A 17,795-nucleotide genomic window follows, 5' to 3' on the forward strand; every position below is an offset into this window, starting at 1 on the left:
ATGTTGGAGGTGTTGGACAGTGGAGGCAGGAGGGCTTGACTGGATGGGATGAGGCAAAGGACATGCTCCTCTAGAAGTGACATGATCACACGTTGAGGCCATGATGACGGTTAGGGCCCAGGTCTCAGGGGGCTTCTGTCCAGCAGGCCCTGAGACCACCAAGGGGTGAGGCGACAGTGCTCCCCTGCAGCCGGAGACAAACTGGTATGAGGGTGAGGGATGTCCGTTTATTTGAAAGAAGTTACAAGCTTATATAGGATAGGAAACCGGGGCAGGAAAAAGGCAGGTCCCAACAAGGAGGCTGTGACAGGCTAGTAGATGTATCTATCTCTGACACAGGTTATGAAGCACAGGAACAGGAAGCTGTGTATCAGGGCAAACTTGTTACATACTGAAAAACAGGGTGAATGTAACATTTGACTCCCTGTAGCTGTTTACCAAGGAAGTCCTAGCACAGCTAGTTAAACAGAGAAGAGACTGGGGAGCAGTCCACTGCTCTCGCTGCGCGCCCAGTGGACAGGCCAGGTTGGGGTCTTGGTTAGCCGAGACTTCGGTCAGGAGTTCCCCAGGGACACGGTGTGGCCTCCTACGTGGGCTGGGCAGGAGAGATCCAGGGTGATCCCCCACACCAGGAGGTCACACTGTGTACCAGATGACATCTTCCTTGGGAATACAGCAGCCCTTGCTCAGCACAGAGAAGGGGCAGCAGAGAACATGACCTTGACACTAGCCCTTCCTTCCCGAGCCTCCGTGCTAAGGTGTCACAGCAGACGCCTGGCCATTGCCTGTTCTTCTGTCCTTTGACACAGTTACAGAGGAGAGAGAGAGAGCTTTTCATTGGCTGGTTCACCCCCCAAATGGCCACAATGGCCAGCTCTGGGCTAGACCAAAGCCAGCTTTCACTGCTTCCCCAAGTACCTTGGTAGGGAGCTGGATCCGAAATGGAGCAGCTGGAGACACAGACAGGCTCCCGCAGAGGCTCACAGCTGTTGACCTGACCTGACACGCCGTGGCTCGGCTCCCCGGGAGCGCCCTTGGGAAAGAGGCTGCCAGAGCTCCACTGCTCTCGGGAAGGACGAGGTAAGACAATGCGCCACATCAGCAAAAGCTCAGAACTTATCGAGAGCTGGTGAGGACATGCAGAAACTGACGGCCCTGGGCCCTGCTGGTGGGGTCACGGCAGCACGTGGCCCCAGTCCCAGCCACGGGTGCGACGCCAGGTGCTGAAGGCGGGCACAGGCAGCCCACCACCCCCACCGTGGAGCCATCCCACCATGGAAATGAGGTTTTAGGCAGCTGCAGGGAGTCTGTGGGGACCCTCCATGAGAATCATACTGCACTTTGCAAGCTGTAATTTGGGGAAAGAACATGCTTTTGGGGGAGCCTGGCCATTGATTAATATTTATTGTGCTTTAGGAAGCATTAAATCAGGATGTTTGAATAAAGTTTTGCTCTCTCCCACTGCTGCTTCCAAGCGGTGGCATTTGACACAATTTATTAAAAAAGCCAGAGCGTTTTCCCAGGTGGGGGCGGGGCGGCTGAAGGACTGGGCCAGGAAGACGGGCTGCTGTACAACTGTCCCCGCGCTCAAGGAAGACGAGCCCCTGGTGGCCGCTCTGCGACTACGTTTTCTGCCATTGTCACTCTTGATTGTTTGCTCGTTTATTATTTTTTAAAGATTTATTTTTATTGCAAAGTCAGATCTATACAGAGTAAGATCACCTGTTGATCCACTCCCCAAATAACTGCAACGGCTGGAGCTGAGCTTAGCCAAAGCCAGGAGCCAGGAGCCAGGAGCCCCTTCCGGGTCTCCCACGCGGGTGCAGGGTCCCAAGGCTTTGGGCCGTCCTGACTGCTTTCTCAGGCCACAAGCAGGGAGCTGGATGGGAAGGGGGGCTGCTGGGACATAAACTGGTATCCACATGGGATCCCAGCATGTGCAAGATGAGGACTTTAGCTGCTAGGCTACTGTGCTGAACCCAGCCTTTTAACTTTTTTAGAAAATATTTATTTGGAAGGCAAAGTTGCGGAGCTGAGGGGCAGAGAAAGATTCTTCCACCCACTTCCCAAATGGCTCCAGCCGCCAGGGGTGGGCCAGGCTGAAGGCATGAGCCTGGAGCCTCTCTGGGTGCATGCAGGGATCCCAGTAGTTGAACTGTCTTGAGCCGCCTTCCCAGGCACACGAGCAGGGAGCTGGGGCAGAAGTGGAGCAGCTGGGACTCATCCCTATGCCATGCCGGTGCCATCGATGATGCCTTCACTCGCTGTGCCTCAGGTCTGGCCCCAGTTTGTTTTTTCTGCATGACAGGTCATGTGATTCTTCCCCGCAGTTTAGTCTTTATCCCAATGCTAGGTGGCTTTGTGCTCCCAGTGGAAGGATGCATTACTAGACCCCATTATTATTATTTTTAAAGATATGTATGGGTCAGACTCATGCATCAGCCTGAGTTGGGCTTGTTAGCATGGAACATTGCTGACCACCACACGCCAGTCCATACAAAAGCTAGGCCTGGGGCCTGTCTAGCAGGACTAGATCCCAGTACCTGACTGAATGTTGGAACAGGGGACAGGTCACATTAGGCAGGGCCATGACACTAACCAGCACGCAAGAAAACCAGGCCCAGGGGTAGATTTTGTGGGAGATTTGTGGGTCAAACCCTGTAGAAATGCAAATCTCATTGGTTAGCTCGAGAGTTGGGATGGTGATGGGCTGAGCTAGGTGTGGTCACGGAGCCCACTGACACTCAAGGATACGAGGACCGGGAATAGTCTGGACAGGTCCAGGCTGCAGCACCCACATACGCATCCTAAACAGGGTGTGGGGTGGGATGGGCCACAACATTCACCAGCTCCTACTAGGCCAAGAAAGAGGAACAGAGCATGCCGGGCAAGGGCCTAGCACTTGCTGGCATGATTGAGATCTGGGTCTGGGGGTGGCCCAAGCGAGTGGAGGAACTTGGGAAGTTCCCCTAGTGGGTCATAGCTCCCACTGCTGAGCACATGGTTCAGGCCTGGTGTTGGACAGGCTGGGCAAGTTAGCTCCAACTGTTGACAAATGTGTGGGTTGATTTTGGAAGGGAGTGGACTAGGCAGGGCCAAGCAAATCTTAGCTCACTGGCAAGTGCAGAAACCAGGCTGGAGCACAGGTCATGCTGGGTTAGGCTGTCACACCTACCGGTTTGCATGAGCCAGAGATGGGAGCAGACTGAGTAGGGCCAGGTTGCATCACCTGCCAGTGAGAGCTGGGCCTGGGACAGGCCGGGCCAGGCCAGGCTACAGCATCCAAGGCAAAGGCCAAGACAGGTGAGGGTCTATGCCAAGCTGGGTCAGAGCAACTGGCACATGCAAGGTCTGTGGCTCAGAACAGGCCTGGTTGGGGAGCAAAGGGAGCACCCTGGCTGGGTTGTTGTTCCCACTGTGAGTGTGAGGGCCAGAGTGGGGGCTGCTGTCTGGTCTGGACATGGCTGCAGTGTGTGAGGGCCAGAGTGGGGGCTGCTGTCTGGTCTGGACATGGCTGCAGTGTTGCTCGGCACAAGCGTGGACTGGGACTGGGAGCACTGGACTGGGCTAGATACCAGCACCCACTAGTGCTTGTGAGAACCAGGGTAGGTGTAAGACGGGCTAGGCTACGTCTCTGCTCCTGCTGAGCCATGTGTGAGCTGTGTCTGGGTGTGGATCAGCCTTGGCTGGCTGTAACACCAAACAGCAAAAACTGGAATGGGTGAAGGCCAGTCAGAAAAGACCACTATTCCTGCTACAACAGGGGGTGAACTAAGTAAGGCTGGCCCATGGGCCTAGCGGTGTGCGTGAGATATGGCATTGAGAGAGGTTCTGATGGAGGAGCTTGGGGGACTCCTCTGTCAGGACACAGTCCCTGCAGGTGAGTATAAGAACCGTGATAGGGAGCAGCCTGGGCCAAGCCAGGCAATGGTACCCACCGACATACATTCGGCACAGGTTGCGAGTGAATCAGGCTAGGCTAGTTAATATCATCTGCTGGCGAATCTGAGCACCAGAATGGAGTATGGGTTAGGCTGGGTTGGATCACAACATAAGCCAGTTCACATGAGGCCAGAACTGGGGCTAGCTGGACTGGGCTAGGTTAGCCTCCACCAGCATGAGTTGGAATTTGGGGTGGTCTGGGCCCAGCCAGGCTACAGCACCCACTGACAAATGTTGAGGAGAAGCGGGACATGCCAGACTGAGCCATAGCACCCAACCAGCACACATGAGACCCGGGGGAGGGAGGGGAAAAGCTGGTAGGGGACTGTGGAGGACTCCCCTGCTGGACCACCACTCCCACTGGAGACTATAAGTTGGGATGGGAGCAGACTAGGCCAGGCAGGGCTACAACACCTGCTGGCCTCATGTGGACTGGATCAGGGGAAACTCAGGCTGGGTTGCAAGCATAAGTCAGAGTGGGTGTGGGTTGCTTGGGCTTTGCTGCAGCATCAGCTGGCAGATGCTGGCATGGGGGCCAATTCTGTCAAGTTAAACTGGAGTACCACCTGGAGAGTGCAAGATCCTGGAGTGGCAGTGGGCCCAGTAGGGAAAGAGTGGACACCTCTCTCTTGGGTTGCCACTCTGACTGGTGAGCATGGGAACCAGGACTGGGGTAGGCATGACTAGACAGAGAGTGGCAGCCACTGGCAGGTATGTGGCCTGGATGGGGGTGCTGGTTGGGTTGAACTAGGTTTCAATGCCCATCGACATGTATGAGAGCTGAATGGGATGTGGGATAGACTGGACCAGTCTGCTGTACATAATGGCAAGCATGGGAACCAGGGCACGGGACAGGACTGATAGGGGTTGTTGTAGGTTGCTCCAACTAGGCTGCAGCTCCCACTGCTGTCCGTGAAGACCGAGCGTGTGGTGGGCAGGATCGGGCTGGGCTGCAACACCCATTGGTTTGTGTAGAAGACAGGGCTGGAGACAGAATTGACCCAGCAATTGCAACCACCAGCATGTGCATAAGCCGATTGGGGTGATGGACTGTGTTGGACCCTGTGTTGGCAAGCACACACAAGAATCAGGTCTGGGATCACCTCAGATGAAGTTTCTATGAATTGCTGGACTCAGAACCCCAACCGTGAAGAGAATTGCAGGTTCTGCAGTGCATGTCAGAGCTGGGTCTCGTCAGTGGCCTAGACGGAGCAGTGGACAGCATATCCAGGTGCACATGGAGGACACAGCAGTCCACTGGAGTCTGCACAGGACACCTGGTGCCACGACAGAGGACGGAGGACAGAACAAATCAACCCACTACCCCAGCCAAGTGTCGGCAGTGAGTCTCCTGAGCAAACAGACTCTAAGGTGGACTATGTTGCTCAGTGGATTCTGGAGAGGTGTCATCGTGCTTGCAGTGGCGAGATTGACAGTAATTTGGAACTGCTGAACTATGGAAAGCTCATGAGCAGGACCCTCAGAGCATACTCCACACTGGGGACCCTGGGGTGGCGGGGGTGGCTGTCCTCCATCGCAGGGTGCAGAGGCGTTTGGGAGGCTGGGTGTGGCTTCTCCCCTCATCTCCTCCTTCCCCCAGATACAGGAAGGAAAAAAAGAGAATGCGGAAATGGTGACCCACCTCCTGTAGCCCTTGACCCTTATCGCCCTCATCAACTATGTAAATATCATCAACCATAAAAATAATAATTTAAAAAACATTTATTTTAATTCTATTTTTTTTATTGGAAAGTTAGATATACAGAGAGGAGGAGAGACAGAGAGGATTGTTGATTCACTCCCCAAGCAGCTGCAATGGCTGGAGCTGTGCTGATTCGATCTGAAGCCAGGAGCCAGGAGCCTCTTCTGGATGCCCCTTGCACTGGCTGCAGGTCACCTGTAGCCACTTTGTGTTTTTAATACAGAAGACTGACAGGTATCCTGAGGGGCTGAGGGCCTGAGTTGGGGGCAGCATGGCAGAGGGGGTCTAGGGCAGAAGAATGTAAACAAGGAAACTTCAAGTGTCTGGCGGAGTGACACAGAGGGAAGGAGGGAGAGGGAGAGAGAGCAGAGATCTTATACTTTGTGGGTTTATGCCCAACTGGCTGCTAGGGTCAGAGCTGAGCTGGGCTGCTCCAACGCTGGGAACCAGGAGCTTCTGGGGGTCCAAGCACTTGGCTCATTTTTCTGTGCTTTCCTAGGGACATGACCAGGGAGCTGGATTGGAAATGGAGCAGCTGGGATTTGAACTGGTGCTGTGATTCAGGGGTGCTGCAGCTGGTGGCCAACCAGAACCCTGGTCTCCTGGTGTGAAAACCAATCCTGAGAGGGGAGCTTGCAGTTCGGTGAGGTCTGTGCTTCCTTCAGCCTGGGGCAGAGTGGCAAGGGAGTGGGTCCAGGCCCAGCCCTCCTTGTTCAGGCCCCAGGGCGCTTATTCCACTCCCAGCCTCCCAGGAGGGCAGCCTGGGAACTGGGGCGAGGGCCCAGGGCTCTGGTTTTCTGGATCTTCAGCGCAAAACGCCCTCTGGCTCCAAGAGCAGGTAATCTTGCAGGAGTAGAGGCTGGGGGAGCAGGGGGATGAGGCAGCCGCACCTCCTGCCCAGCGTCTTGCGAATGGCACAGCGGCACAGGTGCTGCAGGCAGCACGGGCCCTGGGCCAGGGCCAAGAAGGACTGGTAGAAGGCGGGGTGCTTCTGGAAGGGAATGAGTGCAGCATCAGGGGTCGCTCATGGTCCTCTGCCTGCCGAGACCCCCTAGGGAATACACATGGCCTCACACAGTACCTCAACTAGCTCAGAGCATTTGCACTGGGGTTCTGTGCCCTCCATCCTGGCTCCACTCAACCCCTGTGCCCTACAGCCCCACAGCCGCATGGTTCCCTCCTGGGCTGCCTGTTGACCTCATCTGATCCAGTTGAGCCCTTCTGTTGGGCAAGTGCTGGCCCTAGGAGCCCGGGGTGCAAGCCAACTACCCTGGGGTTTAGAGACGTGACTTGGGCCAATGCGACAGGAGGGAACGTTTTCTAGTGGCTTCTGGCGACAGTTGATCTCACCCTATGCTCACTGATCCTGTGATCTCTGTGGTGGACGCGGATGAGGCCCATGGCTGCCTCGGGCAGATCCCAAACCATCAGAAGGTGGGGCACACGGGCACTCCAGCTTTGGAGCCAGAGCCATTCTGATGCCGCCTCTCTCGGGGCACCAGTCAAAGCGCTTTGGCATTCTGTAAGCCAGTTATCGCTGCTTCCCCTCTCCTCTTCCCAGGGTATCCGTCTCCAGGATTGCTCAAGACCTGCAAGCGCAGTGGCGTAGTGTTCACACAGCCCATGCGATCCTCCTGTACCGTCTCGTCATCATTGGATGACTTAGGATAGCAAGTATCTCTTCTGTTCTCTCGGGCAACAATGACTAGAGCACCGCTTGCTCAGCATGGACGCAGCGTTTTCCCCAATAGCTTGGGCCAAGGCTGAATGGTTCCCTCACCTGGAGCACCTCGTCTGGGATTGCCTCCTGCCAGGACTCGGCCACGCAGAGCTGAGAGAAGGCGTTGCAGAGCACTTCAATGACACTGGGGGTGGCCGCACAGCTCCTCAGCACCTGCTGGGGTGGACACAACCAGGATGACCAGGCCCGGGGACGGTGGACATGGTTGGGGGAGGCTTGGGGTTCATGTCTGCCACTCCCTTGCCACGTGACTACAGCATGTGTGGGTTCAGGGCCATACTCTGCCGCCCTCGGGGACATTAGCAGGGAGTTGAATGGGAAGTGGAGTAGCTGGGACGCGAACCGGTTCCGACATGGGATGCCAACATTGCAGACAGCATTTTTACTCACTAAGCCATAGCTCTGGTACCCCAGGACACACTTAAAAAATAAATAAATATACTTTTGGGGCAGGCATTTAGCCATGCCAGAGGGGCTGGTTCGAGCACGGGCTCCCCAGCCCCACTCCTAATCCCTGCATCATGCCGCTTGGGAAGCAGCAGTGAGGACACTAGTCCCTGGGCCCACATGGAGACATGGGCTGAGTTCCCAGCACTCAACTCTGGCCCCAGTTGTTGCTGACATCTGGGAGTGAACCAGTGGACTTGTGTGTGTACATTATACATAAATATACATAAAACACATAAGTAACAACCACAGCATATACCAATCTCATAATTGTTAAGCATAATGCCAAATTCAATAAGCCCAGGTTTTTGCATTTCTTTTAACAACTCAATTTGGCTCGTAGCTTTATTTGTAGAGCTATTTTGCTAGGTTTTCACATCTGTTTATTATATTAACTTAGTGAAGCTAACTGCCCGAGGACCGTCTGTTTCTAGGACAAGGGCTGGTGGGTCTTGCATTTCCGTATTATCACAGCCTGGCACTTGATGGCCATTGTCAGAGTCTTCCATGTATACTGGGCTATTTTGTTAATCTGCATTTTCCTAGAACATGTTGTTCATCTTAAAGACATTTCACACTGAATAGAGGCTCACGGGAGGCTGGGAAGTGCTCACTGGCGAGGTGGGGGATGCGGCGTGCAGGAGCAGAGTGGGAGAGGGCAGTGCACTGGGGCTCTGCCAGATCTGAAGGCGAGTCAAGGGGTGGGCTCTCCAGACTGCCGGCCTTTCGTGGGGGACCCTTGGCAGAAACGCCACACCCAGCTGGTGTGGGGAAGGATGGGAGTGTGCCGTGATGGCCTCGGGCAGGGAGAGCCAGGGACAGCTCCCCACACAGAGCAAGCACCATTTTTCTCAAATGAAACTCATTGCAATTGTATTTTCAATTTTTTTTTGTGGTTCAATTTTTTTAAAAAAGATTCATTTATTCCTTATTGGAAAGGCAGATATACAGAAAGGAGGAGACACAGAGAGCTCCCAAGGCTTTGGGCTGTCCTCTACTGCTTTCCCAGGCCACAAGCAGGGAGCTGGATGGGAAGTGGAGCTGCTGGGATTAGAACTGGTGCCCATATGGGACTCCGGCACGTTCAAGGTGAGGAGGACTTTAGCCACTACACTATCTCGTCGGGCCTTCTGGTTCAGTTTTTTTCTTGTATATTTGTCTTATTTTCCCCACAAGGAACCAGCTATTGGATTTGTTGATCAGTCCTCATTTAAAGATTTATTTTTATTATTTTTTCATTGGAAAGGCGGATATACAGAGAGGAGAGACAGAGAGGAAGATCTTCCGTCCGATGATTCACTCCCCAAGTGAGCGCAACGGGCCGATACTATGCCGATCCGAAGCCAGGAGCCTCTTCCGGGTCTCCCACGCGGGTGCAGGTTCCCAAAGCTTTGGGCCGTCCTCAACTGCTTTCCCAGGCCACAGGCAGGGAGCTGGAAGGGAAGCGGGGCTGCCGGGATTAGAACCGGCGCCCATATGGGATCCCGGGTGTGCAAGGCAAGGACCTTTAACCACTTGCGCCACCACGCCGGGCCCGATCAGTCCTCATTTAGACTCCTCTGACCTATACCCTTTGTCTTATCCTTATGTTCTAACTCCTCTCTCTCTCTCCTCCTTATCCCCTTTTCCTATCTCTCTTCTCTTTCATCTCTATCTCTGCCTTTCAAATAAATAAATGCAAATCTGAAGAAATAACAGGTGTTTGCTACAGACCTCCTGTGTCCTGAACCGTGGCTGGAGCAGGGGCTGCCGGAGCAGGGGCTGCTGCAGCAGGGGCTGCCGGAGCAGGGGCTGAACCGTGGCCGGAGCAGGGGCTGCCGTGGCTGTAGCAGGGGCTGGCTCAGGCACCAGACGCAGTCATGTTCTGCTCGGTTCAAGTTCCATCTGCATGGATCACATTTATGTGGTGGAACTTGGGTGTGAGACTGAGATCAGAGCCATCTGGAACCGTTCTACTGCTTCCTCACATCAGCATGATCTTTCTTGTCCCGCAAGGGTCAGGATCCTCAGCCTGACAGCAACAGGCGAGTCTTCATCCTTCCATCCCTCCCTGCGCACCCCGACAGGGGTGACCTGCTTCTCTCGACTCCAGCACTGAACACACGCTGCATGCCAGCTGCTCTTGGCTGTCTCACGCATTCCCCTGGTCCCCCCTGCAAAATCCGGGCTCTCCTTCACCTGCCCTGCCCCGCTGCCCTGTGTGACCTCCCCTGCCCAGGAAGTGACAAGCCCATCGCTCTGTGAGTTAGCTCTCAGTCATCCTGACTCCTCACTCATCCCACATCCACAGCATCCCTGCTGGCTGTGCTTGAAGATCCCCCGCCGTGTGCAGGCCACTCTTGTCCTGCACAGGGTCATGGCCACAGCCCCTGAACGCCTGTGTTTCTCTTCCCCTCCTTGAGTATTTTGTGGATCCACACAAGATGCTCGTCAGGCAGTGGCAATCCTCTGCTTGAAGCTCCAATGGCCAAGGTCATCATCGTGTCCCTCAGGACTCAGCCCGAACTCAGCTTCCTCCCCTCTCCCTCTCCGCTCTCTCCTCCCACTGGCCCTGTTCCCATCCTGGTCCCTGTTGTTGAAGGTTCAGGTCAGGCCCACCAGGGCTGTGTTGGGCTGCACACTGTCCACTTGCTGTTCAGCAGCCCCAGGCACAGATTCTCCCTTCTCTGAGCCCTTAGGCAAGAGCCTCCCACGCACCTGCCTCGACCTTGCTGGAGCTGTAACAGCCTCCAAACAAAGGCATGAGGAAGGCATCTTTTTGAGCCATCAAGACAAGATGAATCTAGGATTACAGTATCCAAAGTCTCCCTGATACTAATGTTGCTGTCGGGATCCATGGGGGAATGGGGGGTTTTTATGCCTTGAAGAATAAGCCGTTTTCTCCTTGAATGTTATGTGGCATTTCCCCATGTCTTCTTACAACTTTCTTTTCTAAAATGTACACAGCTACATGTCTCCTGCTTGCAGGGAGCACACTTTGTAACACTGAAGAGTTCGGACTTGTGGTGCAGTCTGGTTCTGTGACGTCCTTGGTTATTTCCTGTCGACCTGCGAGTTCCTGCAGTAGCATCACCCGTCTGCAGATTCTCACTCTACTTTCTATCCTTCGTGACTATTATTTCCTTCTTACACTTCTTTGCTCCATTCTTTTTGTTTTTTGATTTACCAAAACTTATTTGGAAGGCAGAGAGAGCTCTTCCATGCGCAGGTTCATTTCCCAAATACCCACAACAGCTGGGGCTGGGCTGCGGTGAAGCCAGGAGCCGGGAGGTCAAGCCAGGTCCCCACACTGAGGCATGACCTGGGCATCCCCACCCTCACCTGCTGCCTCCCGGCGGGCGTGTGCGTCTGCAGGAACCTGGAACTGGAAGCCGAGCCAAGACTGAAACCCAGGGAGCTGCTGTGTTAAGCTCTCTGCCAGATGCCAGCCCTGGAGAACTCCACACACCAGCCCTCCTCCTTCCTGTGTCTGCCTAAGCTGTTCAATTAGCAAATCAGTGGTGGCAATCCCACTTCCTTGTCAGTAAGCAAATGTGGGGAGACTTTCTCAGAACCTCTAGAAAAAATCAGCAAATGGTATGAATGAGGAGGCTGCTTGGGAAGAACCATTCTTAGGACAGAACTGATTTGCAAAGCACGGCGGGGCAGAACGCACCTGGTTCCTTGGTGACATTGATGAGGGCACTGCTGGGCAATCCTGGGCTTGCATCTGTACATGTCACCGTGGGCCACGCTGACTGGTGGCCGCTGGAGTCACGGAGCAGATGCGCCGGGCGAGACGGGAGGAGAAGCAGTGTAGCTTCTCTGTTTTTCCTCACTCCCGTTTCCCGGGGTGTCTGCCCTGGGGGCCAGAGCCGGTGGAAACAGGACTGTGAGTTCAGCTGAAAGGAACCCAGCGGACAGTACAGAACAGCACAGAGGGATGGGAGGGCAGCCAGGCAGACGGCCCGGCACCCTGACAGATGGGGGCTCCATCCAGGTCTCCCACATGGGTGCAGGGCTCCAGCCACTTGGACCATCTTTCCCAGATGTGTAAGCAAGGAACTGCATCAGAAGCGGACAAGTCGAGGCCCAAATTGACATCCATATGGGATGCCACTGTCACCAGTGGTGGCTTTGCCTGCACAACACAACACTGGCACCAACCATGCTTTAAAAAAAAGCAGGGCGGAGGTCTTCCACCTGCTGTGCCAGCATCCCACGTGGGTGCCCCTTTGAGTCCAGCTATTCCACTTCCGATCAAGCTCCCTGCTTCTGGCCTGGAAAAGCAGTGACTCGAGCCCTTGGGTCCCTGCGCCCACGTGGGAGACCTGGCGGGGCTTCTGGCTCCTGGCTTCGGATGGCTCCAGCTCTGCCTGTTGAGACCATCTGGGGAGTGAACAAGCAGATTCTTTCTCTATGACTTTCAAATAATCAAATTGTTTACAGAGAAAAAATAAAAAGAAACTGCTCATCCTGTTGACACTGGCAGGTTTATGACGGAGGTCTCCAACCTGCTTCTAACTTACTTCCCAGCCCAGCGCCATCCCCGCGTGAGGCGGAAAGACAATTTGTCACAGAGGGAGTGACCAGTGGCCCCAGGAGCCCAGCGTACCCAGCCCAGCCCAGCCTGGTGCCCATCACAATTTCTTGCCAGCCAGGCACTATTTGCAGCCAGTAAGGCGTCAATTCTGTGGGTCACCCCTGAGTTCTTGCCCCTTCCACATGGGAAGGGAGTCCGACTACTCTGGCCGCAACCCTCCACCCAGGCTGTCCTAGCTGTGGTGCCTCTGGTTGTTCTCACTTCCTGGGCCTCCCTGGCCTGGCCTACTAGCAGCTCCTGGCTGGCCCTGTCACTTCCCTGCAGGATGCTTAATGGCTCCCGGGGACGGCTCGCCCACCCTCCTCCTCCCCTGCCCCCACCCGCAGGGCACAGACTGTGACAAAGTCTTATTGCCTCGTCTGGGGCAATCATTTCCTGTCTGTCCTCCGTTCCACCTCTCGGGGCTCCCCGGCAGCGGGCTGCCCGTTCACCAGCCAGCTGGCTGCCTTCATTATTTTTACGCCAACACAGTTTAAACATCTCCGCCGCCTCCTTGTGTCTGCCGAGGGGCGCCTGCCACATTACTCTGACATGCTGATGTCATTAGTGTCCGCGCACACTCGCTCCGGCTAATGAGGCGGCAGAAAGAAAATTAAGGGGGGAATCACAGAGGCGCGTTGCTTTGTATGTAGATGGAGAAATAAAACAAGAGTGAAGAGGGTAGGTGCCCTGCTCTTCACGGCCTCTCGTCTGGGTCCCCCATGCCCCCGAGGGGGCCCGGGGATGCCCCACTTCCTCCGTGGGGCTCTGCTCTGGGTTCTGGCCTTTCACTACTGCCACCCAGCAGTCTCTCATTCAAGATTCCATGAAGTGGGGGCAAATTTGCCAAGTCGTTTCCCCCAGTTCTGCAATTCTGATTTCCCAGCATTGCCAGTGCCCACAAGAGGCAGGCAGGAAGCTGTGCAGATATTTCTAGAATCTGTCACTTTTGCCAACAACCTCTGCCTCCCATTCCAGCTCTCAGCATCTCTCACCTGACAGCCCGTGCTTGACTCTCAGTCCCCACCCCGGGCGCTGCCTTTACTCATTCTAGAATGTTCATTTGACGGGGTCCCCTCCTCTGCCGCTCCTGGGCCCAGGCCCAGCCCCTTCACAAGGCCCCATGCCCTCCCCTCTCCAACTCCTGGGTCATCTTCCAGGCCATTCGCTCGCACAGCTTCTCCTATTTCGCTGTCCTCTGTTCACAGAGGTGTTCCTGGCCTTCATGCTTCGCCTGGCAGAGCCCCTGATGCTCCAGGCAGGTGAAGCCTCTGTTGGGTACTTTGGAGGGGACATGGGCTTTGGGTGTGCAGCACGGCAACTTCACACTGGTGCAGGTTAGACCCACGGACACGCAGCTATGTGAGGTCCGTGTGCTTTCGGACCTCAGCGCCAAGCCAGGACCCAGTGCGGAGGCTCCCATGAAATGCGTGTTGAAGAAATGAACCTGCCGCACAGGAGCTGGTGTGACTTTGGGAAAGCAAGTAACACAAGGTGCTGGGGAGCTAGAACTCACCAGTCATAGGTGATGAATGCAAACGAGAAGCCAGGTGGCATGGAGGGACAGGGCAGCGGCTCCCATGGAGGTGGACAGGGAGGGTGGTGGATTGAGGATGCGCGGCCTCTGTGACTCTGGGCAGCTTGCGTCTGCAGCCTCGAGGGTGCTGGACCCAGTTGCTTTTGGGACTCTGGGGCTCCAACATTTTCTTAGCAGGTTGATCCAGAAATGCTCCCTCTCACATGAAGGATGGGCAGGGAGGGCTGTGCGGGAATGGACCAGGGCACTGAGATCGCCCTGTCAATTCTTCCTGCGGACAGCCAAGAAGAGAAACTCCTGGAGGGCTGGTTGCTCAGGCCAAGCACTCGCAGCAGGTGGCTGCACCTGCCCTTGCCTCACTGGATGCTCTCCCAGGCCTGGCCCCACCCTGACCTCTCACCCTCCAGAATACAGGCCTGGCTGCACCTGCTCTCGCATCTCTGTCCCTGTGCTGGGTCCTGACCATCAGGCAGTTGGCCTGGTCAACAGGGTGGTTCTCCAGGCAGCGACGCCTCTGGTTTGGTTTTCAGGGCTGAGCCCCACAAAGGACCCAGATGGCTGCTTGGTGTCCACCTGCTATGGCACTCAGCCCCAGGGCGTCTCTGTGCAAGTTCACTGCCATTAGTTTCTGGCAATCTGCATAGGGGCACCTGCTAGAGGTGCATCCTGAGTTCAACACAGGCTTGGAGTCTGGAGCTGTGGGCACCCCTTTCATTCATTCAACAAATATTGGCTGCAGGTGCTGGGGCCGGCATGCGCAGTGTCCGGGAGGTAACAGTGAACACTTTTCTTTGGGGGCGAGCCTCAGGATCCTGCTTGTCTCAGAGGCACCCCAATTATTTCCATAATGCTCTGGCATCGACTGGGGGTTGCTATCCTCCCAGGGAAAAGCACCCACCATGCTTTCCTGTCCTTCTCCCATACACACTGCCCACTTCTAAGCCGAATAGGAGCTGGACCACACCACCAACGGCAGCCCATTCTATGGAGCTGGCACAGGACGGGGGGACTCAGGAGAGGGCCGCTGAGGCTCAGAGATGAAAGATTGTGCCTTGTCTTCTGTTTCCTGGCCAGGGAGGGAGATTCATGCAGCACTGGAGATGGAGCAGGTGTTTGGGCTTTTGTCCCCAGGGGCAAGAATTGGGCAAACATCCCTCAAATGGAAATGCTTTCAAGGCAAACAAAAAACTTTTTATCACTCTTGAACTATGTTCCCACCCTAAGTATTTTCCACTAGTAACATATGCTTCTCCCTCTTTCTAAAGATGTATTTATTTATTTTAAAGGCACAGTTAGAGAGAGATCCATCTTACACATGCTGGTTCACTTCTCAGATGGCTGCAACAGCCAGGGCTGTGCCAGGCCGAACCCAAGAGCCGGGGACTCCATCGGGATCTCCTATGTGAGTGGCAGGGGACCAAGAACTTGGGCCATTTGGGGCTGCTTTCCCAGATGCCTTGTCAGGACTGGAGCCAGTGCACCAGTGGCACAGGTGGTGGCTCAACTAGCTGTACCACAGGGCTGACCCCTAAATGGGCTTCTCTCATCTTTTTAAAAAAGACTTATTTATTTTTATTGGAAAGGCAGATTTACAGAGAGGAGATCTTTCATCTACTGGTTTGCTCCCCAAGTGGCCACCACAGCCAGAGCTGCACTGATCCGAAGCCAGAAGCCAGGAGCCAGGAGCCAGGAATTTGTTTCAGGCGTCCCACACAGGTCCCGAGGCCATTCTCCACTGCTTTCCCAGGCCACAGGCAGAGAGCTGGATGGGAAGTGGAGCAGCTGGGACGTGAACCAGCACCCGTATGGGATCCCATCATATGCAAGGTGAAGGACTAGCCTGATGAGCCACCGAGCTTGCCCCAGGTTGTGTAATTTCCATTCAGATCAAAGGTCCATTGCCATAAGAGACTGATTTCCTTCGTTCTGAAAAATACACCGAAAAGTGAGCTGCTAAAATATTTTGTGCATCGCAGGCATTATGGAAATGTACCTGCTGTGCCCAAGTGCCAGCGTCCATGGCATCTGTCCTGGCTTGCTGGTGGACACCCTTAGTGCCAGGAAGGCTCCAAGGTCTTGCTCTTCAAAGACACAAGGGTGAGGGTGGGGGAGTCTCGGGACCAGTCGTTAGAAATACAGACTCCCACCCCAAGATCTGCATCTGAACAAAGCCCCAGGGTGGGCCTGGACTCAAGAGGAGGGTGCTGCATGTAACCCAGCTCGCACGGGGATGCCCCCTGGTTCTTGCGGCTCAGGCCAGTCTGGCAGGGTCGCTTCTTACCTTGGGGAAGGCGTCTGGCCACACGGTGGGCGAGCCGTGGTTGAGCAGTGCTTGCACGGTGCGCTGCGGCTCTGCCTCGGGCACGCAGGTGGCCGTCTGCAGCACGCGTGCCAGCGGCGAGGCACCGCCGTAGTCCAGCGCGCCCGCGTTGGCGCCAAGCCGCAGCAGCAGGCGCACCAAATCGTGGCGTGCGTGGCAACAGGCCTCGTGCAGCGGGCTGCGCTCGTCTTGGTCCCGTGCGTCCACCGCCGCCCCGTGCCCCAGTAGCAGAGCGCATAGGCGCAGGCAGCGCACCTGCTCGTCCGGCTGCCACACTGAGCCACACGCCGTACTCAGGGCAGTCTCCCCGCGACTCAGGTAGAGGCGCGCGTGCTCGTCCAGGCCATGCTGCGCCGCCACGTGCAATGGGTGTCCTGGGCTGGACCGCCCGCGTGCTGCACCGACGCTCCGTGCTCCAGCAGAGCCCGCGCGCACCTGCAAGGAGGTCAGATCCGGTCACCCCGGGAGTCAGCGGGAGCCGTCCAAGCTCTCCACACCACTGGCGAGCTGGCGCCTCACAATATGTGGGGTGACCCCGGGAAAAAGTGTGCCACTTGGGGTTTCCCGTGCCAAGAACTGGGGAGGACAACCTGAGCTGGGGGCAAGAAATTAAGGTGAACTGAGGGGCCAGGTCCCAGGTGGGAAACAGGAAGAGTTAGAGTTCAGGGCTTGGCAGGCGGGGTGCGCTTGGGCAGGCAGCAGGTGCAATGACTGCTCTGTGCACTGGGCCGGGTGCGCATGAAAGCAGGGGGCTGTGCCAGTCCCTTAGGAGGACTCTCTGGCCAGCCTTGCCTCAAGGGCAGCAACACACTGCACTGCAGGGTCCCAGTGTTGGGAACAGGAAGTGGAAACCAACCACACCCAACTGTGGGCTTGCCTTTGCTCCCACCAGACTCCCCCTCAACTGAGAGGGGCTTCCCCAGTGGTCTCTGGAAGGAAGCCGTGCAGCCTTGGGGTTCACCGGCCGTCCAGAAGTGGTCTCTGCCGCCAAGGCCTTTCCCAGGCTCTGTTCCTGCCGTCCTCCGGACCACTGGGGACCCCTCACCCTCAGCTCTGGTGGTGGCTACTGGCTGGCAGGCCCACAGAGGACCTCGTGGCCTCAGAGAGGTCCTCAGTCTGTGCCCCCTAAAGTGGAGGCCTGACACAGGGACACTCATCATTTCTACTGGGGAAACACCTGCTGTTGTTACCCGCTGGACACTGTCTTTGGCTGAGAGGTTCCAGAACCCACATTTGAGAGCACAGCCCCTGGTCCCTAGGTTCCCGCAGCCCCTGGCCCCTGGGTTCCCTCAGTCCCTGGCCCCTGGCTCCCTGGCCCCTGCTACCAAAGGTTTCTCCCTCTCTCCCCCACCTTGCCACACAACTCAGCCCCCTTGGGCGCCCTGGGGACTCACTTTGCTGTCACATGCTCCTTGTTTTCCCCCTGTCCTTGAATGCCTCCCCCCACCCTCACAGCTGCTTGTCATTCAGCCCTGTGGGAGCCATCTTTTAGTAAGCACTTGAACGGCACCCTTCCTCCACTTCCACCATCACTGTCTGCTTGAG

The 17,795-nt window shown here is 55.9% G+C and overlaps 1 protein-coding gene across 1 annotated transcript in view; it reads right to left on the minus strand.

Annotated features, from left to right (window-relative positions):
- Positions 1 to 6,449: 6,449 nt before the first annotated feature.
- Positions 6,450 to 17,795, minus strand: part of ASB18 (ankyrin repeat and SOCS box containing 18) — a 44,401-nt gene continuing 33,055 nt past the window's right edge. The window contains 4 exon segments of the mRNA XM_040972429.1: positions 6,450 to 6,635; positions 7,425 to 7,538; positions 16,212 to 16,621; positions 16,624 to 16,685. Coding sequence (XP_040828363.1) covers positions 6,450 to 6,635; positions 7,425 to 7,538; positions 16,212 to 16,621; positions 16,624 to 16,685 — 772 coding nt within the window.

This window comes from Ochotona curzoniae, unplaced genomic scaffold (assembly GCF_017591425.1).
Source record: "Ochotona curzoniae isolate NIBS_2020 unplaced genomic scaffold, NIBS_Ocur_1.0 contig_2294, whole genome shotgun sequence".
Lineage (NCBI taxonomy): Eukaryota > Metazoa > Chordata > Mammalia > Lagomorpha > Ochotonidae > Ochotona > Ochotona curzoniae.